General features: G+C 44.5%; 1 protein-coding gene across 5 annotated transcripts in view; it reads right to left on the bottom strand.

The window, feature by feature from the left end:
- The window catches only part of cables1 (Cdk5 and Abl enzyme substrate 1), a 197,659-nt gene that overhangs the window by 82,258 nt on the left and 91,412 nt on the right, over positions 1-23,989 (bottom strand). For 4 of the 5 annotated variants that reach the window (XM_041190410.1, XM_041190408.1, XM_041190412.1 and 1 more), the window contains one exon: positions 6,062-6,139. The exons of the other annotated variant lie outside the window; for it this stretch is intronic. In XM_041190410.1, coding sequence (XP_041046344.1) covers positions 6,062-6,139 — 78 coding nt within the window. The remainder of the gene's footprint in view (positions 1-6,061; positions 6,140-23,989) is intronic. 5 annotated transcript variants of the gene reach the window in all.

The following is a 23,989-nucleotide window of genomic DNA, read 5'->3' on the forward strand; positions in this document are numbered from 1 at the left end:
CTCGCAAACTTAAGTTTAAGGCAAAATGAGCACAAGAGGGACTGCTCTCGGGTGATCTTCTATTGTGCAATGTTTTGTTCATTTTAACTGGTCTGGGGTTGAAGACCAGAGAAGGTTCTGTTAATTTGTTTTGACTGTCAACAAGAGGTAAATTTTATTCTGTCGTAATGGCCCGAGTATGCTTCACCTTTTTTATTTAATGTGGTGCAGGGTACGCCAGTATGTAATGCTGCACATGGGTGGCTGAAAACTTCATTGCACAGGCACTGAGTGGGCTTTGGGTTCAAATGAAAGGGTCATTTCAGGCATCTGGGCAGCCCTGGCATGAGGTGGTAGCATGTATTTGGCAGCCTAGCTGAGGGAGCATTGGATCAAGGTGTCCCTGGTGTCCCTGCGGAGCTGGCCGAGTGGGTGAGGATACAGACGCCTGCCTCCATGCCCTCAGCGTTCTCCTCACCGTGCTCTTCTTCTGACTCACGACTGGATTCATTATCTGTGACCTATACGGCTGTTCCCCCACCCCCCCCCGTTGCCAGTGCCAGATTGTGGAGAACACAGCATATGACCACTATCAGTGACACCCGCTCTGGGGGGTATTGTAGTGCACCCCCTCAACAGTCCAAGCATTAGAAGCGAGTCTTCAGATGACCTATGGTCCTCCCTATCACTGCCCTTATGGAGGTGTGGCTCCTGTTATACCACTGCTCTGCCTCTGTTCTTGGGTGGCAGAGAGGCATCATGAGCCACCTCTTCAATGGATAGCCCTTGTCACCCAGCAGCCATCCATCCAGTCGGGCTGGAGCACTGAACAGCCTCAGCACCCGGGGGTGTCTGAGGATGTAGGTGTCATGGGAGCTGCCAGGGTACCTTGCACAGACTTGTAGAATCTGCATCCTATGGTCACACACTATCTGCACGTTCATCGATTGGAATCACTTCTTGCTGACAAAGGCTCCCGGATGACCCGCTGGTGCCTTGATGGCCACATGTGTGCAGTTGGTTGCACCCTGGAGGAACCCAGCAATTGCTGCAAAGCCTCTGGCTCGCTCAGCCTGGCTGGCCTCATCCATACGGAAATGAATAAATGTCATTACCCACCTGAACAGAGCATCTGTCACCAGTTTGACGCAACTGTGGAAACTGATTGGGAGACTCCACACAAATCCCCCACTGACCCCTGGAAAGAGCCAGAAGCATTGAAGTTGAGGGCCACTGTGACCTTCAGAACCACTGGCATGGGGTGTCCACCCACACAGTCGGAGCTGATCTCAGGGCCAACCATTTTACAGATAGAGGTCACTGTCTCCCTGGAGAGGAGGAACTTCCTTCAGTATTGCACCTCGGGCACATTGAGGTAGCTGCATCACTGCCTGTAAACCCTGCCAGAGGATAGTGGCATCTTCTGCAGCCCGTTCCGCCTTGGACTTCCTGCTGGCCCTGCACCCCTTGTGCCTGTACCTCTCCTCCCACAGGTCGCTCTCCTGGAAGCTGCAGAGGGACATCTGGCCTCCTCTCCCTTCTGACCCCCTCTTCCTCCTCAGAGGTTGTGCCTCCAGCGGAGGCCACTGGAAGGGTCCACATGGTCTGAATCCTCCAGGGGCCTTGGAGACACCAAGGAGTCCTGAAATGAAGCCTGGAAATGCTAACAATGAAGTCCCGACTAGAGATGAAGCTGCCAAGTACCAATAAGTCACCAGCAGCAAACGATCTGCCAAACTCCTCACAACTCCACTGGCAATGCTGCTGACCCTTTTCATCCTGCCCATGGATGAGGTTTTTGAAATTGTTGGCTGGCCACCTGCCCGTTTTGCCCATGCGATGAGCACGAAATCGCAAGGGCAATGAAAAATCGGCATCAACTGACTTTGTAATGGCCTTAACTGACCTCTTCATTAATGTCAGGCGTGGCTCCGGCACCCGCGTGGACCCACCGAGCGAAATATCACGCGAGTGCACGATGACGTCAGGACGCACACCTGACATCATCAGGCGCTATTTTATGCTCAAGCGTGTCAGGCACATGCCCACACGCCGAGCGAAAAGCTCTGCCCATAATATCAGACAGAAACAGCTGTGCTTGCTGTGATATTGTTAAAATAAAGCACGCATGAAAATATATTCATTTTCTCCATTTGTTAAATGTATGAACAGCATATATAAAGCAGTCAGGGAACTATACAGAGGATAAGCACCACTCCTATTGTAGGGTCTTATCTATAATATGCTGGAAAATTAATTAGTGCAAAAACCTAAGAAATATCTACTGGAGCTCTGCTTTTTAATCTGATACCATGCCCAAAGATGTCATTCAGTTTGTCCTGCCCCAACCTGCCACGTTTCAAATTACGAAGCATCACTATTTAATGTTTGTCACTGTTTAGTATTGAGCCGTGCTTCTCACAAGATGTGGTAAATGGAGAGTGAAGAGGCAGCAATGGCTCAATTTCGTTTGCAGCATTACCAAGACGGATCCTGGGGCTCTAGAGAGCAACAGCCCCAGAATAGAAGGCAGAAAGCTGGAAAAGGCTGAAATATGTAAGTCCTTGATGGGGTCTAGGGTCCAGCAGTGAGGACGTTCATTTAGGTAGCAGTTCAGGAAGCTGCAGATGCTAATGAGCAACACAATAGCACTATCAGGTTATCATCGGGTATATCTGACGATTCACATTGGTGTCCGCTGTATTTCTGCTGTAGGAACTGTATTTCTTTAGCTGTCTGGTTACAGCAATATTAACCACTGATAGCTAATTAGTGAGTAACAATGAAAACTATTCGAACTTAAATGCCAATAAGCTCTGAAAATCCTCGGTAACCCATCTGTGGTGGCACTCATGGATACCCTGTGGAGGCTGCTACAACTTCACACAGTACACTGACCACCGGTACGATGCCATGTCACACTGGAGACCAAAGCATGCTCACTGGCCATCATTTGCCCTGTCAAGAGGCCGACAGCAGTTACAGTCCTTGCAAGGTATTGAAGAAATTCCCAGCAACTGCAAAAATCCAGCACAACTGGATAGTTAATACAAAAACAAAATACTGCAGATACTGGAAACCTGAAACAAAAACAGAAAATGCTGGAAATACTCAGTAGGTCTGGCAGCATCTGTGCAGACATTAAAAGAATTAACATTTTAGGTCAAAGACCCTTGTCAGAATTAGGCCAGAGTTACAGCGGAAGATCAGAAGATCCCCCAAGGAATTTCAGGGCCATTTATATGGCATTTCAATCCAATTGTACAAAGGCAGGAGAGAACAAGGTTGCCCAACAAGGTGTTGAACTGTCCTAGTATTCTGTGTAGCATGTACATTGTATAGCTATCTACAACTAATGCTAAAAAAAAAAGTTGGCAATATTTTGCATCTATATTTCAGTTCACAATACTTGCTTCTGCTCGATTACATACCCTGCCTATCATCTGAGTGGAAAGTGGTCCACTGCCAATTCATTTATACAATTAAAGTTTGTGGAGCTCAGAACTCTTTTTTTTTGTTTCTGCTGACCTGGAAATACACCAACTTCCAAGGTTTTAATTATCCCTACTTCATCACCACTGAAATGAAGATTTCCTGCAGTGTCCTATTCTAGCTTTCATTCCCAGGTCTCAAAACAATAGAGTACTCCAAGAGTCCTGTCAAATTTTCCTTCCTTACCCAATATCACAAAGAATAGATTACCTGGTGCCATTATTATTTGCAGGATCTTGCTGTGCACAAGAGAAGCCAACTTTGTTTACACACTAATCACTCTACTTCAAAGTTAATCACAGTCTGTGAAGTGCTTTTCAAACATGTTTAAACAAACCAAAGTGCTACGCAAATGAAGTCTTTCTTTTTCTGCACAATGAGCTTCAGGCATTTCTTTAATAGTAAAGACTAAAAAAATGGAAGAAATGGTTACCTCTCAAAAGCGCTAACAGGCTTCATGTGTACAGCTTGCTAGATCGAGAATCACAGGCTGGAGATGGGGATCCCTCTCACCATCTTCACTAATCAACTATCAGATCCACTCTTAATTTGGTCAGACAGTGGCACAAAGTCCTTTACCGCTTAAGTACTGTGCACTGGACAGCAGATCACATTTCAAGATCAAGCTCCTGTGGTGTACGTACAATGCAACCCAGCTTGAGACAAAATAACAGCTCAGTATTTGTCAATAAACCCTTGAATTAAAGGGTTATTTTAAGTCTTGTTTTTTGGAGTTTGAAAATGACAACTAAATTTTGTTTTTGCAGCAGAATTTAATGTTTGTTTTGTCTACTGATTTCGGATGATATCATGCACATTAATGTTTTGTGACCAGAAGCAGACATTACAAGCTTGAAATAGGCTTGTTTTGTCTAAAATTATTGTTAAAACATTAAAAGGTAATAACTGTTCATCGTACTATCCTTTCCCTCTCCAAAAGCCTGTATTTTAGGAGCTTGCTGTCTGCAATTTAGCTACTACATTTAACTACATTACACAGTCAGCACACTTTAATCCATTGATGGTAAAGCACTCTGAGTGCCCTGATACATGATAAGGCAAGTTCTTTCTTTCTGTTTTTGGATTCTTCGCCCTTTCCATCAACCCTTAGACAACCAAAAGGTCCAGAGAAGTTTCTGCCCCAAAGGGATGATTAGTTGTTTTCAATTCACACTTTCTAAAGAATAAATGACGTTTCAGTATATAAAAAACGATTATCTAGAGTTGCTTTAATTGTAACATTAAAAATATAAAGTAGTAAAACATGCATTTATCCAAAGATAAAAAAAAGTTCTACTGATTCTGTCTTCATTTTTCCATCTAAACTCACTTCTTTCCTATTCTCTCTAAGTTCTTTTAAATGCAACTTTAAAAGAAAATGTACTCATAAAGCATCATTCATGACATCAGGACATCCCTAAAGTGCTTTACTGGCAATGAAGTACTTTTGAACTGTCGTCATGGTTGTAATGTAGGCACTGTGGCAGCCATTTTGCACAATGGAAGGTCTCACAAACAAAAATGTGATAATGAACAGATAATCTGTTTCATTAACATTGGTGAGGATAAACATTGGCCAGGGTGCCACGGAGAATTCCCCTGCTCTTCTTATCATAAATCAAACTGACAATGTAGACAGCGTCCCAGTTTAACATCTCATTTGAAACCCAGCACTTCTGACAATGCAGCACTCCTACAGTACTGCACTGGGGCATCCGGTCAGATGTTGTGCTTACATGTCTGGAGTGAGGATTGTACCCACAATGTTTTGACTAAGATGCGAGCGCGCTAACCCTGAGCCATGGCTGACATGTTACACCTTTCATGATCTCTTTTCTCTAAAAGTTTTAAATCTTCTGGTTACTTCACATTTTTCCTCCTAATTGCTGGTGCCATTCTGAAGACAAATGCAATTCTTTTCTTTTATTAACTTTCTTTAAGAAAGCACTCAGTTATATGGTGCTTCCTCTTTAGTCTGAGGAAAAGCAGATTCTTGCTCCTCTTCTTCCTGTGCATCTGTTCCTGATGTAGGGAATGAACAGCCCTCTACCACTTTTTCAACATCGTCATTCCCTTCTGCTTAACAATATAATTAATGCTTGTGATGTTTCCTTATTGCTGTCCTGTGTGGCTTCATCAAATTTAACCATGCACATAATGGCACTTTACTCCCATAGTACTCTGTCTGCAGATCATAAGGCAAGACTGCAAGTAATATCCTCGATCCCTGATCTGGATACATGGCTCTGAGTCATCAAGGCTGATATGGTAGGTTGTCACATGTTAAAAATATGACAGCTTTCAGGGCTTCAGGCATTAATGAGGTATTTGATGCCATTGACATATATAAAAATTCTTCTAATATACAAATGTTTAAATATAGAAATGCTCCACTGACCAGAATTGGGAATTCTGGACAATTTATATAGCTTGAGTATCATGAGCTTTATAAATCATTTTATATCACTCAGAATTACATGTGAACAGAATATATTTTTCATATTCTCAACATGTAAGATACCATAAAAATGTATTAAAAAATGAGTTTTCATATGCCCTATGTAAGGTGTGATACCCCTCGTATACTCACCCTGTCTGACTGTTGTCTCGATATGGCATTACTGAAAACACTGAGCAGAAGGATCTCTTGCCACTGATTAGCACTATCCTGGAAAAGTAGAAATGAATAGTCACTCACACTTTGGTTCCACTTACTCAGCAAGCACAATACAATCCCTTACTGTATCAGCAGTACAAGGTGGATTAGCTACAGTACAGCTGCTGGATGACTCTCAATTTATTAAAAAATGCAAAATACTGTGGGTGCTGGAAATCTGAAATAAAAACAGAAAATGCTGGAAATAGTCAGGGGGTTTGGCAGTGTCTGTGGAGAGAAAAACAGAGTTAATGCTTCAGAACTCTGCTGTAAGGTCAACAACCTGAAAGGTAAACTCATTCTCTCAATTTATAAAACTGGTTCCAAACATGGTGCAGGGAGACTATCAGTTTACACTCTACAATTGTGTTTTGCAATATTATCAAAAGCAAAAAACACAAACTCCAAATATGTCATCGAGTTCACACTACTGGTGACCATCCTCACTTGCCAGTAACACACGCTGGGAAATTGTGGGCAGCACACACCAATTTTCTCATATGCATTGCAGGTGGAGGTGGGGGGGGAACAAGACTTCCTGTAGTGCAAACTCTCAGAATTATCCTTTACCCCATCTTACACTTGTCCAAGGATTAAAAACAGTACTTCCTTATCCAGGAAACTCAAAAGCAGATCTCTCACATTCTTGCACAGGAGCTAAGAACAAGCTTGCTGTCGGATATGTGATGCCTCTGCATCTCCAGCCTCCAACCCCTCCCTTTGTTTCAGCCTTTCTTGTCCTTGCTTTCTAATCAATACTATCGTCTTTCATCCTCTAAAATTTCCCTGCTTATTTTCTTTATTTTTTTGAAACTTGTTCATGGAATATGGGCATCGCTGGCACAATCAGCATTTGTTGTTCATCCTTAATTGCCCTTGAGAAGGTGGTGGTGAGCTACTTTCTTGAACTACTGCAGTCCACCTGGTGTAGGTATACCTACAGTGCTGTTAGGAAGGGAGTTGCAGGATTTTGATCCAGCAACATTGAAGGAATGGCGATATAGTTCCAGGTCAAGATTGTGTGCGACTTGGAGGGGATCTTGCAGGTGGTGGTGTTCCCATGCATCTGCTGACCTTGTCCATCTAGGTGGACAAACGTAGGTTCGGAAGGTGCTGTCAAAACATGGTTTCCTACGCCTGCTTTTCCTCCTCACAGTGTTAAAACCTGAAGTTATCATACACTATTCTACTCAAACTTATTCTTTTCCAGGTGACAATTACATTGAACTCTATTTAGTCTTAGTCATTCCTTCCTCCAATTTTTAAAGCTCAAAGTGCCCTCCACTAAATCAACCCTCCTCGATTTACTCAGTCTTCTCTTCTACTCTGATCAACCTTAGCACCTTGGGCTTACAGTGTTTATTTTTCAAAAAAAAACTAAAATCTTTCTCACAGCTCTTATAATAAAGGTAGAAAGTTGCTATTGAGTTTTTTCATCAATGGGATGAAAACTGAACAAATTCTGTGAAAAAAACATGCAATCCGCTCCACCACATCACTGCCCAGGTGAGGAAGTTGCAAACTCCCCCCGCTGTAAATTGTAAACAAACCTGCATTAGATGTCCTCAGCCTGAAGTATTTGTGTTTACAATGCATAGTAATGCTAAAATATCAGTAACACTATTAGGAGTAGGAATTCTCTTAAAAAGGCAGACAAATTCTTGTTATCTCCATAATTAATGGCCCCCAAAAAAACACTTTCAGAAACTGAAGCCTCAAAAGTTACACAAAGATATAGAGCCATGGAGAGTGAGTGGTGCATAAGGACTAATACTAGATTGCTTTAGAAAAGTGAACAGTATAAAGAAGATGGACTGAATGGTCTCCTCTGCTGGAAACCTGCATGATTTTCGTGATTTTGTTAATTAAAGAGAAAGCATTTCAATTTTCATTTATGGCAACTTTTTCCCTCTCTTCCCATCAAATGTACACATAAACCCATAGCATTATTGGTCATTGGTGAGGTACATTTCATCCTGTTTTTGTAGTCCAAGTTGGTATAGTGAAGTATTTTTGAGACCAAATATTGGTCTTACAATGCGTAACCGTAGATCTATCCTATTACCTCACATCGTAAGTAATGGTATATATTTTCCATTATCTTATGCAGTAACAGTATACATGTCCTGCTCCCTTAAACAGAGGGTAACAAAGCAAGAATTATGCTGTGTAATATCTTGCACTGTACCAGCCTTCTGCATAATGAGCAACATGACTCTCCTACTGGGAAATGGGAGGTTGGAAGATTTCAGGTCACGATTAATTTGTTCGATTGAACAGGAATGAGAAACATATGAAATCACTGAGGCTCTCCTGTTCAGATTAAAAATTTTGGAAGTAATGTCCTAATCGTGTCTTTTTGATGAATGGGTTTATGTGGTATGCTGTACGGAAATGACCCTCAGCTACACTTACTCCTACAGAACTCCTGTAACCACCAAGGGATTGGATTATAATTCATACAAAACTTTAGTTATATTAGTTTTTAAAAAAACTTTTAGATGTAAAATCTTGAATGTCACAGGCCGACTCTGTTAGATATTTCTGGTGAACCAGATTTTTGGCATGATTTTAGCTTTCCATTGAACGAAAAATCCCTTCACGTCAGCGAACCCTGAAAAGTTCCATAAACATTGATTCTCCAAGGAGAGAGCAGTATTTGTGATGAAAGATTAAATTATTTCTTTTCATATTGTGAGGGGTGAAGCAATGTCCCTTGGCTATTTACCATTCATACTTAGATGAAGGGACCGAATGCAGTGTACCCGAGTTTACTGATGATACAAAGTTGGATGGGAAGGCACATAGAGGCTGCAAAAGAATTTAGACAGGTTAAGTGAGTGAGCAAAAACGTGGCAGATTTTTACTGGAAATCCAGCGGGATCAATGGGCTTTTAGCTGGGCTGCCGAATCTCCCGCGGCAGGCCCCACCTCGAAAGGGCTGGAAAATCCCAGCCATAGTGTGGAAAAATGAGAAGCTATCCGCTTTGGTAGGAAAAATAGAAAAGCGGAAGTTTTTTTAAACGATGAGATTCATGGTATCCAGAGGGAAGTGGCTGCCCCTATACAAGAATCACAAAAAGTTAAGATGCAAATATAACAAATTGCAAAGGGATTGTAGTATAAGAATAAAAGGTGAGAATGTTATTTGCATAGCGGAGCAACGCAGACTTTTTTTAAATTCATTCATAGGATGTGGGCTTTGCTGGCTAGGCCAGCATTTATTGCCCATCCCTAATTGCCCTTAAGAAGGTAGTGGTTAGCTGCCATCTTGGATTGTTACAGTCCATGCGGTGTAGGTACACACACAATGCTCTTAGGAAGGGAGTTCCAGGATTTTGACACTGGGATAGTGAAAGAACGGTGATATATTTCCAAGTCAGGATGTTGAGTGGCTTTGAGGGGAACTTCCAAGTGGTGGTGTTCCCACGTGCCTGCTTATGCCAGTTTCTCAGGGGCAGGCAGCAGGCTGCTAACTGTGCAGCTTGCACAGATTTCATCAATAATACTTTAAAAATCAAGGCTTTGCTTAACTGGGAACCGGTATAGGTCAGCGAGCATAGGGGTGGTGGGCAAATGGAATTTGGTATGAGTTAGCACACTGACAGCAGAGTTTTGAATAACTTAGAAAAAGTGCTTTCAGTCACAGTGAAGATTCCTTTGTTCCAGTGAAGAAACCAAGCAAAAAGCCCACATGGTCCACATTACAGCAAACAATATCAACGAGGAAATGAGAGAAGGTGCATTAATAATTGTTCCCTCTGCTTGTTTCTGAAAATTTATACTTCAGGTTTTCTTTTAAATGATTGCAGTGCACAATATTTCTTATTTTCTGTGTAAGGTTTTGACAGTTTCAAGAGGCTAGAAGTTACCACTTGCGACGTTTTTATTCACTTGCAGGATGTGGACTTCGCTGGCTGGGCCAGCATTTATTGTCCATCCCTAATTGCCCTTAAGAAGGTGGTGGGGAGCTGCCTTCTTGAACTGCTGCAAGCCCTGTGGTGTGGGTACACCCACAGTGCTATTAGGAAGGGAGTTCCAGGATTTTGACCCAGTGATAGTGAAGGAACGGGAAAATATTACCAAGGATGGTGAGTGGCTTTAAGGGGAGCTTCCAGGTGGTTCTGTTCCCATCTATCTGCTGCCTTTGTCCTTCCAGATGGTAGCAGTTTTGGGGTTGGAAGGTACTGTTTAAGGAGCCTTGATGAGTTTCTGCAGTGCATCTTGTAGATGGTACACACTGCTGCTACTCTGCGTCAATGGTGGAGGGAGTGAATGTTTGTGGATGTTGTACCAATCAAGCGGACTGCTTTGTCCTGGATGGTATCAAGCTTCTTGAATGTTGTTGTCATCCAGGCAAGTGGGGAGTATTCCATCACACTCCTGACTTGTGCCTTGTAGATGGTGGACAGGCTTTGGGGAGTCAGGAGGTGAATTACTCGCCACAGGGTTCCTAGCCTCTGACCTGCTCTTGTAGCCACAGTTTTTATGAGGCTAGTCCAGTTCAGTTTCTGTTCATTGGTAACCTCCAGGCTGTTCGTGAACAATTTATCATGCTCATTTAACATTCTGCTCACCAATATTTTAATAGAAGTTTGGTAATTTATTTATTTTAACTTCACTCAGTAAAGTTGTAGTGAAGCCCTCCACTACTTTTATTTTCATATTTAAGATATCCGTAACTCTTGCAAGATAAATTAGAATATAAATTCACCTTGGCCAGTAGCTCGAAACAGGCGACAGTGAATCGGCAACCTGTTTTACAGCCTGCCTGATTTTCAGTTCTATTGAAACAGAGTAGAATGAGCTGCCAATTTGCAATTGCCATTTTATACTGCCATCCAAGACCAAGATAGAGCCCATTATCTTTGGTTCATAAAAAGCATTGCCTATTCCCTGTTGCTCTGAGAGGATGGTGATGGGCCTTCCCCATAAGCATTACAATTATAGAGGCACAGTCATCACAGCACAGAAAGAGGCCATCGACGCATTGGATGGAATTTTCTGTGCCCGCTAGCATCAGGCATGTTCGGTGGCATGAGCAGACAATATGGCGAGAAGGCCAAAAATCGATTTCATCACGTTGTGAAATCAGTTTGCAATCATCCGCTTAGCCTGTCAATGGCGCGCTGCATTTCCCAGCATCTGACATCAGGAACCTCATTATAATAAATCCGTATATTATTATAAGTCCAGCTCGCTGGAATCACCCCCCTACAGTGGATCGTCCGAAAGTGTCACCAAGTGCTTCAGAGCTTTTCAAGCCTTGGGCACAGACTGTAAACTAATGAGCATTTTAGTGGACTGCAGAACAGTTGGACGGCTGCACTCATTGTACAATCTCCTTGTGAAAGCTGGCCATAGTGCAGTTACTGGTGGAGGCACTCACAGCCTGTTGCAAAGCCATCATCCTGGTTGGGACTAGTCTCCCCCATGGTTCAAGCTAACAGTGCTGCCTTGCAGCACGGGTTAGGAGAATGCCTGCGCCTGTGCTGAGAGCAAAGCATGCAGTCCAAAGGGCAAAGCTGCTGCCAATCAGTCAGGTGGAGTTGGGTGCAGATGGGTGGGGATTCGGGCAGCCATGCTGTGCACTAAACTCTGGCCATCCAAGTGGCGGCCAGCACTCTCTGGAATGCGTTAAGGAGCCTTCTGACTTAACCAACAGATGCTCTTAGAACACCAAAGCTAAGCCACGCGTTTCTCTCTTTCATCCTGCAGGAGTACAACATCAGGAGCATGTAGCCTGGTGACTTAGCTGTATGCTTTGTGGTGTAGAGGATGGAGACAATGGAGGAGAGCGACGGAGGCTGCGTAGAGGGAGGAGCAGCACCCTCAGGAAGAAGGGGCAGTGGCGTGTGCTCCTGCACACGCAGCTGAAGAACCACAGCGAGCCGTCACTGGTTGGTGCCTAGCTAGACCCAGGGTCTATAGAAGCCACCTTTCATTCCTGCAGATGACCAAGAACCAGTGTTGCTAAAGACTGCGTATCTCTAAGGGACTGGTCGGTCACATCTACCAGCTGCTGCAGGATTTGGCACCACAGGGGCATGGAGGGAATCCACTGCCAGTGGCCGTGAAAGTGACTGTGGCGCTCAGCTTTTACACCAGTGGCTCTGTTCAGGGCTCCACAGGTGACCTCTGTGGGGTATTGCAAGCCTCCACCCACAAATACATCCATGAGGTCATGGTTTCCATCTTCATGAAGGCACACAACATTGTGCATTTCGCTCAGGACCAGGAATGCCAGGATGCAAGAGAGATTGGATTTGCCCAGATCTCAGGTTTCCCACAGGTGTAGGGTGCCATCGACTGCACTCACGTGGCGCTCAGATCTCCATCATAACAAGCAGTCAACCAGGTCAACCGCAAAGGATTCCATTCACCGAATGTGCAGCTGGTCTGAGACCATCACAAACGCATCCAGGGCACGGTTTCCTGGGAGTGTCCATCACTCCTACATTCTCAGTCAGTCACAGATCCCTGACATCTTCCAGGGTCCACAGAGGCTGCTGTGTTGGTCCTTGGGGATAAGGGCTACCAATGAGGCCATGGCTGATGACGCCCGTACAGTGGCCTCAGACTGCAGCAGAGCGAAAGTAAAACGAGGCTCATGCTGCAAGCCACATCTTGGTGGGACAAACCATCGTGATGCTGAAAATGAGGTTCCGGTGCCTGGACCAGTCTGATGGAGCCCTGCAATATAACCCACAGAGGGTGTCACGCATCGTTGTCACCTGCTGCGCCCTTCACAACCTGGCGTGGCAATGGGGAGAGGAGCTGGTTGAGGAGGAAATGCAGGAGCTGGAGGTCTCCTCCGATAAGGAGGACGTCGCTTAACTAATAGTCACTCGATTCCAGAAAGATGACGACGACATGCAGTCAGGACACTCCATTGATCTTCACATAGCCTCTGTGAATGCCTGACTCTTGTCTGGTCAAGGGCAACTCGCTTGTGCTTTGTGATTAGGGTCATATCATAGAGATGCAGTCGTGAAACTTTAAATGCACCTGATCCTTTGTCAGCCTTCAGCACCTGAGCCCTTCAGGTGCACAGATCACTGGTCACAGATGCTGAAGAGATGGGGGCCAGTCCCATGTTAAAGATGCTGAGAGCACAGAGAGAATGATGGAACTCAGACATCTGCCCACGACATTCTGGCAGCGATGACAAGCACCATCGAGGTGCAGGCATCACTAATGTGCTCAGGGAGTGTGAGGCTGGACCATTACTTTGCTCTGAAGGCTGCACAAAGCACAGGGAAGAGGCCCTGGACAGAGACACCTGCCTTTATCTTGTGCAGGAACCAAGGTTTCACACCTGAGTTGACACGAACACCGCTCATCAGAACAAGGAGCCATAGGCAGGGAGACATTCTTGGGAGTTTATTTGCAATAATGAATATTATGTACAAGTGATTAACACCTGTGCCCAGGCTGTGCAACTACATCTTCTTAACCTTCCTAACCCTGTCACTATGTCTTGGTGCTCCCCAGACATCCACAGTGGAGATGGAGACAGCCTGCTGACTGCTACGCCTGTCTGTGATGACCATGGCGGGTGTCCTCTGCAGGGCAGAGACCTGGAGGGCCTCTACCTGCCTCTGAGGTCCTGCTGTGTGGTAGTGGCAGCCTCCTCGGCCTGTGCAGCTGGAGGACAAGGAAGAGGGGATTCGGATGGGCTGGACACATCTGGAATCTTCTGGATGAATGGTCCTGGGGTATGCACCTGTTGATCCTCCTCTCTATGGGTGCTCGAGTGCCTCTGGCTGGCTCCTTGAGGAGAAGGGATAGCTGGAGTGGGATCGAGCTGCCCCGCACCTCTCGCGTTGGAGGCCAACTATGGCATCAGCAATGGAGTTCAGCCTGCGCAGCAGCGATGTCCTGGACCAAGGTCTCCATGGTGGCTGCCATCCTACTAGTGTTGACCTCGGTGCGTTGGCATACCGACACTATCAGCTCAGCCTGAAGGCAGGCAGATTCCTCCATTGTGCCTTGTAATCTGAGGAGTGCAGCGGACATCCCTTCCTGATGATCCCGAGCTTGCCTTTGCAGCTCCAGCAACTGAGGCACGTCATCTAACTCGGACTCATCAGATTTCTGGCCTCCTGCAGTTCTCCAAGTGCCGGGAACTTGGGGAGTCCCTGCCTCTGCCTGCTGTGGATCAGAAGTGCAATGTGATCCCGAGGCTGCTCTAAAGCTAGGTCCCACCGAGGTGTGTGTCTGCGCTGGTGAAGGGTGTGGGTGAGTGCTGTGATGGGACTTCAGGGAGGGTGTCTCCAGATTCCTCTTCAGAAGTTTCTTCGGGACTTGATTGGAGGCCCTGGGTCCTGGACTCGGCTGTTTCCCAGGTGCGCCTGCGAAAGCAAGGACAGAAAATTAGTTCAAGGCAGCTACCTTTGAAACAGGACACATCACTCACAGCATGATTGTCTGACAGATGTTGCACTGCTGGATCCTCATTTAGTTGAGCACTGCTGACCTCACCGTCAGCACACGAATGGTCCAGATCCTGGCCAGCCAGCTAGAACATTCTATTTTCAAAGTCCATGAGGACCTTGATTTCAGGCATTCCTCCACCAGTCTCCAACCTCTCCCTCTTATTGTGTGCCAGCTTGTCCTGCATGAATAGAGGTGGAGGGAGTATAAGCAGGACGCCTGCCAGGGCAGATGATAAATATGCTAGGTATGTATGGCTGGTGAGTGTTCCCACGGACAGGATGAGGACAATGAAGGTGTATATGTGAGAGTGAATGGTGATGTCCCTTGAACTGGCAGCGAGTGAGATCGCTATGGATGCGTGATGGGCTTGTGAGTGTGAGAGTTGAGAGTGATGTGAAGAGTGACTTACCCTGGCAGAACGAAGGAGATCGTTCATCCTTTTCAACACTGGATGGCTGTCCTCTTTTGTAGGGACCCCTGCTGCCACCATCTCCCAAGCTGGATTGGTGATATTGCTGCCCCTTCTGCAGCCAGAGTGGGGCGTAAAGGACATCAGGCCATGCCTTCACGATGTCCAAAAAATGCTCGAGGGAGACCTCATTAAACCTGGGAGCTGCAGTCTTCTTGTTTTTAGGGGCCATGTCTTCTGTACAGCAGTAGTAGGCTGGAAGCTTGGAGAGATGTGCACGCGGCTGGACTTTAAATATGGTGCCCAGCGTAATGAAGCAGCGAGGTGATGGCATGGCGGGTGAATGAGTGCCCGCCTGCCATCGAAATGGCATGTTCCCTGGGAATGTATAATTAATGCGTTACGTTTGGGACAATACGGTGAGAAATCACCATTATGGCCGGTGGCTGAAATGTCGTTTTTCCCGCCCACTACTGCACTTAGTGCAAATCTGGGACGATTCCGCACATTGAGTCCACCTCACAATTCCTGTGGTGTTGGAGCTCTCACAATGACGTTTGGTACAGAGTTTACCTTGTTGAGCCAGTGAAGTAATTGGTCAGAGTTAGATGGGATTTGGCTTGAAGGCGAACTTGGTGGTGAAGGTATTCCAAGGCATTGCTGCTCTAGCCCTGCTGGGTGGTTCAGCTCAAGGGTCATGCTGTCAGAGTAACCTTAGTGAGTTGCTGCAGTGCATCTTTTGATTGTATACAATACAATAATGCATAGTTGTGATATGCTCTTCAACTTCCCAGATTGCAAGGACTCCTTTTATTCGTTGGTAGCTTTTTGGGGTCGTGTCACTATTTGAAACAGCTGATCAGTTTCTGAAGCTTTTCTAGTTCATATGCGTGCTCCAGGACTAACCAGTTCATATACTCGCTTGCTTTCTGTTTAAGTTCCCTGAGGAACTGGGGTTTTCTCTGTTCATCTTCACAAACAGAAGCCAGTTTTTCAGGTTGTTCGCCACTGATAACTCCATTTAACCAAAATGGCAAATCTCTCTCAAATCTGTATTTTCCTTTAGAGCAGATGGATTAATATGATTCACTTAAATGTAGATAGCAGAGCAGGAGGCACTATGTTTGCTCATATTCCCAATATCACATCTAAATGCTCTCGTGTACATACCTGAACCTGTTGAGTAATTGGTGCATCCGAAGCTTGAGGATTAAAAGTGAGGTATCCAACATCAATTCTTGTTCACCTTTCCCTTCCCCCTTGAGGGAGCATAGTTGAAGGGAGGTTCACCAAGCTCCCTTAAATAGCACCTTTCAAACCCACAACCGCCACCATCCAGAAGGACAAGGGCAGCAGATACATGGCCACACCACCACCTGGAAGTTTCCCTCCAAGCCACTTACCATCCTGACTTGGAAATATATCACTGTTCCTTCACTGTCGCTGGGTCAAAATCCTGAACCTCCCTCCCTAACAGCACTGTGGGTGTACCTATACCACATGGACTACAGCGGTTCAATAAGGCGGCTCACCACCACCTTCTCAAGGGCAATTAGGGGTGGGCAATAAATTCTGGCCTAGCCAGCACTGCCCACATTTCATGAATGAATTTTAAAAAAGGCACACACACTAAATCCAGAATGGCGGCTGGATTTGAATATGGGAAGGGGACTGCAAATTTCTTGCTTTCCTTCAAATATAATCAGACATTTCCTACTGCTGCTCCACTTCGCCTTTGTATGTAGATCTGCAAGGTTACACAACTAGAATGGTTTCCCTTAGTGATAATGTTCAAGTCAGTAACTTAGCTCTGAATGCTCAGTTTATAAGCAGAACTTGACTGTCTCAGGGCAAATACTGAACAATGGGCTGCAAGACTCTGAGGTATCTTCTGGAACTCATTAGGGTGAGGTTTAAATATAACACCCCTAGGGACAGGAAAACCTGGTTGAATTACTTTGGCTTTAAATGAGTGTTATGGAATAACACAATTTTCCTTTGCACAATTCATGCAAAAAATAGCTGCTAACTGGGTGATAAACCCAGAAAAATCCATCCTTTATCCTGCAGGTTTTCTCCTCTACTGTTCGCCTGTTCTGAGGACATTAGCTTCTCACTCCACAAATGCCAGTCACCTGCTGCCACCTTATGCAAATAGCTATTACTCATAGGTGAGCCTCGAGAGGGAAGGTCAACAGACATAACAGCACTTGGAGGTATTACAGCTGTGCTGATCTCTTCCACATGTGTGCATTTTCTGCAGCGGTCACATCATTCCAATCACCAGGGAGAGCAGAGGCCAATTTCCCCTCCCTAATACAAGGTATTAAGGCCAACATCCATAGACCTGAACAGGCTGAAACCAGCTAACTCAGCACGCACTGGGATCTGAACCTGAGATCCTACAGATTTGAGAGATTCATCAACTGGACGGATGAATTGACTAAGGCATTAAGGAATAGAACTTTGTGGTTCTGACTGAATTTGAAATCACGGCATTGACACATTTACAGAAAGCCAATTCATTCCAGTCTAAATCTCCTTTTTCCAAATATGACGTGCTCCAAAGTATCCATTTTAATGCTAACTGAATCCTTGCCAAGCAGATCTTTAATTGATTAAATAAATTGTGGGGTGGATTAAAAGTAAACTAATCACTGAGGAATGAAGGCAGTTTTACCTTCGATGCCTACCGTGCCTTTTTATAACAATTCCAAAATCACATCAAACTCCCATGTTGCTTTTACTGCTGACACAGGCTGAAAATAAATTCCTTTGGTTCTGTGCAGAGGCTAAATCTGCTGTGCAATAATTAGCATTTAGGGTTTTGCAGGTAATCATTTTTGCAGATGTCACATTAATCCTGAGCAGGAAACTATGAAGAATTAGCAGTGACATGTTTTGCAGCCAACTTTAAGCTGTAAACTGCCATTCTGCAAGCAAGAGGTGACCTACTCACAGGGATTTTTTTCACCGTAGGAGAATAAAGCAAGTCAGTTAAACTGCAGAATTTGCACCAATGGCATCATTTCAGCTTCAAGGCAGCACCAAACAGTCGTGCAATTTGGAAGGGAGGTTACCTAAAACATATTTGGACAAAATTTAACCATAGATCAAGACAAAACAATTGGGCTGCCTGGGCCTGATTTTGACCTTGTAAGTGGTGGAGAATAGGCAATAGCGGATCAGTTGCTCGTTATACACCACCCCAACTCCATTCACTTTGGTATGTCAGAAAATTGGGCAGGCTATGTAACCAGGCTGGCCTTTTTTATTCTTCCATTGGAAGTGGCTGTCGCTGGCTAGGTCAATATTTACTGTCTATTCCTAATTGCCCTTGAGAAGGTGGTGGTGTGCCGCCTTCTTGAATTGCAGCAGTACAAGTGGCATAGGTACATCCAGACCATCTGCTGCCACTGCCAAATGTCAACATTTTACCCTGCTTAAAAAGGGTCACAATAGCCTCATCAGTTCTCCATTTCGCGAAATTCCCTTTACCTCAGCCAAAGCGTGAGGCAGAGCTAGCAATATAACTTCAGTCAGCTGACTCCACATCACAGTCAATGTGCACAGGTCTCAAATGAGTACCTGTAATATACCAATGCCTGGAAGGGCTGGCCAATCCTGAAACAAGCTGCAAATGCTGTAATTGGTAATCAACAAGTGATCATCAAAGGCCTTGACATCTTTCCGAAAATGTGCTGCCGACATTTGGACACAATGCTCCATTTAAGGTCTAACCTGTGATTTATAAACTTGCGTTAATTACAGATACTTCTAGCATGATCAAGTTATCATGTAACATGTTGTGCTTCTGCCATGGAGTGCTGGAAAAGGCAGAAATCATCCTGGTGCCTACAGAGTACCACCTGCGTTTATGTAGTGCCTCTAATGTAAAAATAGTACATGCCATGCAGAAATGCACCAAGGTGCTTCATGGACAACAAGGGAATGGACATTAAACCTTGGAGAATCAGATTAGGGAGAGGTGAACAAGAAGGTTTTTAAAGATGTAAGGGTTTGGAAAGCAAGTGCTTGCATTCTGAGGAAGCAAGAGGCTATAAGAGGCAGTATTGATTAAAGATGCTATTACAGTATTGGAGAGAGGATGTTCCAGAGGGGTCAAGGACGGAATCTCTCTGGCTAGAGGTAAGGAATGAAAAAGGTGCAATAACATCAATCAGTGTAGTATATAGACCACCAAACAGTGGAAGGGATGTAGAGGAACACATTTGTGAAGCAATTACAGAGCAATTATAATGGGGGCTTCAATTATCCAAATATAGACTGGGATAGGAATAGTGCAAAGGGACAGGAGGGGCCCGAGTTCCTGGAATGTGTTCAAGATAACTTTCTGCAGCAGTATGTTTCTGGTCCAACGAGAGGGCAGGTACTGTTGGACCTGGTTCTGGGGAATGAGTTGGCCAAATGGTTCAAATATCAGTGGGAGAGCATTTAGGGGACAGCAACCATTGTATCATAAGATTTAGGTTAATCATGGAAAAGGACACAGAACAATCCAGAGCAGGGATAACTAATTGGGGGAAAGCCAAGTTTGATGGGATGAGAATGCATCTGAGTCGAGTGAGCTTGAATCAAATATGGGCAAGAAAGACAATGGCTGAACAATGGGCCATCTTCAAATAAAAAGTGTTGCAGGAAATGTCAAGGTATATTTCCTTCAAAGGGAAAGATAGGGCAAATAAATCCAGAGCGCCCTGGATGATGAGAGACAGAGATGAAGGTGAAAAGGAAGAAGTGCATGTATAGCAGATGTCAGGTAGAAAATATAATGAGGAATCAGGCTGAAAATTTTTTATTCATTCATGGGATATGGGCACAGCTGGCTAGGCCAGTATTTATGGCCCATCCCTATTGCCCATTTTTAAGAGTCAACCACATTGCTCTGGGTCTGGAGTCACATGTAGGCCAGACCAGGTAAGGATGGCAGGTTTCCTTCCCTAAAGGACATTAGTGAACCAGATGGGTTTTTACGACAATCAGCAATGGTTTCATGGTCAACATTAATTCCAGATTTTTAATGAATTCAAATTTTACCATCTGCCATGGTGGGTTTCGAACCTGGGTCCCCAGAGCATTACCCTGTAATACTAGCCCAATGACAATGCCACTATGCATAGAAATGATATACTAGGATCCCCAGAAGGACCAGAGGGGAAGTGATAAGTGATAAGAAAAGCAAGTAGATAGCATGAAATGTGACTGGCAGCTAATATAAAAGGGAACCCAAGGTCTTCTACAAACATATGAATAATAAAAGGGTGATAAAAGGAAGATTAGGACCGATTAGGGACAAAAAAGCGCACTTGCACGTGGAGGCAGGAGAAATAGTCGAGGGTTAAATGAGTCCTTTGCATCTGTCTTTACAAAGGAAGAAGATGCTACCCAGGCCGAGGTGAGAGAGGAGGTAAGTGGTACACTCAAAGAACTTACAATTGAGAGGAAGGAGGTGTTAGAAAAGCTATCTTTACTTAAAATAGATAAGGTACCAGGACTGGATGAGATGCATCCAAGGGTCCTGAGGGAAATGAGTATGGAAATTACAAAGGAACGAGTTCTAATCTTCCAGTCTCCTTTAGACACATGGGTGGTGCCAGAGGACTGGATAATTGCGAGTGTTACACCCTTGTTCAAAAAGGAGGTGCAAGTATAAAGCCAGAAACTACAGACCAGTCAATTTGACTTCAGTGGTAGGGAAAAACAGCTTGGGACAAAATCAATAGTCACTTAGACAAGTGCAGGATAATTAAGGAAAGCCAGCATGGATTCATGTTTAACTAACTTGCTGGAGTTTTTTTGAGGAGGTAACAGAGAAGGTTGATAAAGGCAATACTGTTGATGTGGTGTATATGGATTTTCAAAAGGCATTTGGTACAGTGCCACACAACAGACTTGAGCAAAATTCTAGCTCATGGAAATAAAAGGGAGAGTAGTCACATGGATAAGAAATTGGCTGAGTGACAGGAAATAGGGAGTAGTGATAAATGGTTGTTTTTCATTTTGGAGGGAGGTCTGTTGTGGAGTTCCCCAGGAGTCAGTGTTGAGACCCTTGCTCTTCCTGATTTTTATTAATGACCTAGACTGTGGTGTTGTGGGCATGATTTCAAAATTTGCAGATGATACGGAGATTGGAAATGTTGTCAACTGTGATTAGGATAGCCTTGAACTTCAAAAGGCCATAGATATGTTGGTGGATTGAGAGACAAGTGGCAGATGAAGTTCAATGCAGGGAAGTGTGAGGTGATTCATTTTGGCAGGAAGAGTCTGGAGAGACAGCATAAAATACTGGGAGAAACTCTAAAGGAGGTGCAGGAGCAGAGGGAACTCAGTGTATATGTACATGAGTCACTGAAGATGGCCAAGCAAGTTGGAAGAGCAGTTAGTAAAGCATATAGCACCTTAGACTGTGTTAATAGGGGCATTGAGTGCAAGAGTAAGGGGGTCATGTTGAACATGTATAAGACACTAGTGAGGCCTTATCTGGAGTACCGCGTGCAGTTTTGGGTGCCATTCTTGAGGAAGGATGTGAAGACATTGGAGAGAGTACAGAGGAGATTCACAAGAATGATTCCAGGGATAAAGAACTGGAGCGATGAGCATAGATTGGAGAGGTTGGGGCTGTTTTCCTGGAGGAAAGAAGGCTGGGAGGAGACTTTTTTGTTTATTTGTTCCTGGAACATGGGTGTCACCGGCTAGACCAGCCCATCCCTAGTTGCCCTTGTTCAGGCTGTGGGTCTGAAGTCACATGTAGGCCAGGTTAAAACGGCAGATTTCTTTCCCTAAAGGTAGTGAACCAGATGGGTATTTACGGCAATCGGCAATGTTTTCATGGCCATCAGACTTTTAATTCCAGATTTTTAATGAATTAAAATTCCACCATTTGAACCTGGGCCCTCGGAGCATTACTCTGGGTCTCTGGATTACCAGTCCAGTGACAATATCACTACGCCACCACCTCCTCTAGATAAAGGTACTCAAAATCCTGAGGGGTATGGACAGGGTAAATAGTGAGAAATTATTCTCACTCGAGAGAGCATGTAGAACTAGATGGCACAGATTCAAAATAATTGGCAAAATGAGTAATAGTGAAGTGAGGGAAATAATTTTCACCTAGAGGGTGATTGGAGTCTGGAACAAACTTTCTGAAAGGGTGGTGGAGGCAGGTTCAATCGAGGTATTCAAAAGGGAATTGGATTGCTATCTGAAATGAAAGAATGTGCAAGGTTACAGGGATAAGGCAGGGAAGTGGGACTAGGACGAATGCTCTTTCAGAGAGCCAGTGCAGACTTGATGGGCCGAATGGCCTCCTTCTGCACTGTAAAGATTCTGTGATCTCTAAACCAAATTTCTGCAGTGATGCTACCTTGTGTAAAATGGTAGGTTAATAGAACACTTGCCATAAAGGAAATTAAATATTCTTACAAGAATAATATGAACTGGCTTAAGTAAACAAGGAAATATTACCTTCTGCTCTATAACAAAATTTTAAAGCCATTCCTTATGAAGTGGGTTATGATTTAATACATGCTGTGCAGAGAGGAAATCTTCCCTCCCTAAACAGTGACATAAAGTGGTGCTCTATGCAAAGAAAATTGCTCTGCAATTCTAAGAAAAGCTTCAGCACAGCTCTAGTTTCCATGCCAACACCACCAAAATGTGCCATTACTTTTGTTAATGTGAACATCCTGCAAATATGACAAATGTTATAATTTCTGTACAAAAGAAAATCTTTTAAGTCCAAGGTTTTATGCTTTTCTCATCTGCAATTATCCTTGGCCATACTATCAAAAGCAATTTGGATTGACTCCCACCAAAAGCTCCGCGCCCCAGCCTGAACATCAAATCCCATATTTTATCTACCAAGACAACTTGTGTCCATTTCATAACCTCCAGGCGCAGATGCTCCACATATGGTTATCAGCCTCCATGGTATATAACTACAATTCATCCAAACTCCAAAGCTTTCATCCTCTTCTACATTCAGTTCTGTTTATCGTCAGCCCTATTCTCGCGGGTGTCTATTGATTCCACATTCCCCAATGCAATGAACTAAAATCCTTGTTTTAGTTTGCAAATTCCTCCTTGGTTTCCTAACTCCCTACCTTGGCAGTCTTCTCCGGCTCTTTAGCCCAGTGCATTCTTGCATCTCTACCCGAGCAGCATGCCCAATTACTCCATTCAACTCCCTTGGTGGACCTCCCACCCAATGTGCCCACTCGGGTTAATCTTGAAAATCTTCGAACAGTTCAACTCATGTCTCCACTGCAGACCTTGTGGACTCGGCCAGAGGATCAGGTCTCAATGCCCCTCTATGCATCTCCCTCCAGAATATCCATTCGCTTGTGAACAAGGCTCTTATTGTGGACAATTGCATTGACATCAAGGCCTTAAAGGAAACCTGGCTGAGAGGTGAGGACACCTTTCCCCTTAATAAAACCTATCTGCCTGTCCACGTCTTCTATCATTTTCCCCGTCAAGACCGTCAGGGTGGAGTTGTGGTGCTTATCACTGGATCACACTTTGTCCTGAGGCCCTCCCCTACACGTCTGGCATGTTCTTTTCCTTCGAGCCACACCTTGTTCCACCGCTCTCACCACTCAAAATCTTCATTCGCTACCACCCTCCCAAATGGAATAAAAAGTTTTCTCATGAGATATCTTCATCTTTGTTTCCTCCTTCAGCCTCTACACCAAATGTCTTCTCACCCTTCATGATTTCAACCTCCATTCCAACTCATCCTGTTCTCTCGCCTGAGTTCAGTGCCCTCTTATCATCCTTAAATCTCTCCCTCCATGTAAACTCCCCAACACATATTCATGGCCATCCCCTTTGACCTTGTCATCCCAGGTGCTCTTGCTGCTCCCATCAATCACAGATAAGACCATCTCTGTTCACTTGCTTGTATCAGTCTCCACCCACATCCCCCTTCCTCACCCTTACCCTACGCCCTTCTGTATCCACCCCTGGAATAAACAATGCCCTAATTTGTTTAT

The sequence above is a fragment of the Carcharodon carcharias genome, chromosome 6 (genome assembly GCF_017639515.1).
Source record: "Carcharodon carcharias isolate sCarCar2 chromosome 6, sCarCar2.pri, whole genome shotgun sequence".
Taxonomy (NCBI): Eukaryota; Metazoa; Chordata; class Chondrichthyes; order Lamniformes; family Lamnidae; genus Carcharodon; species Carcharodon carcharias.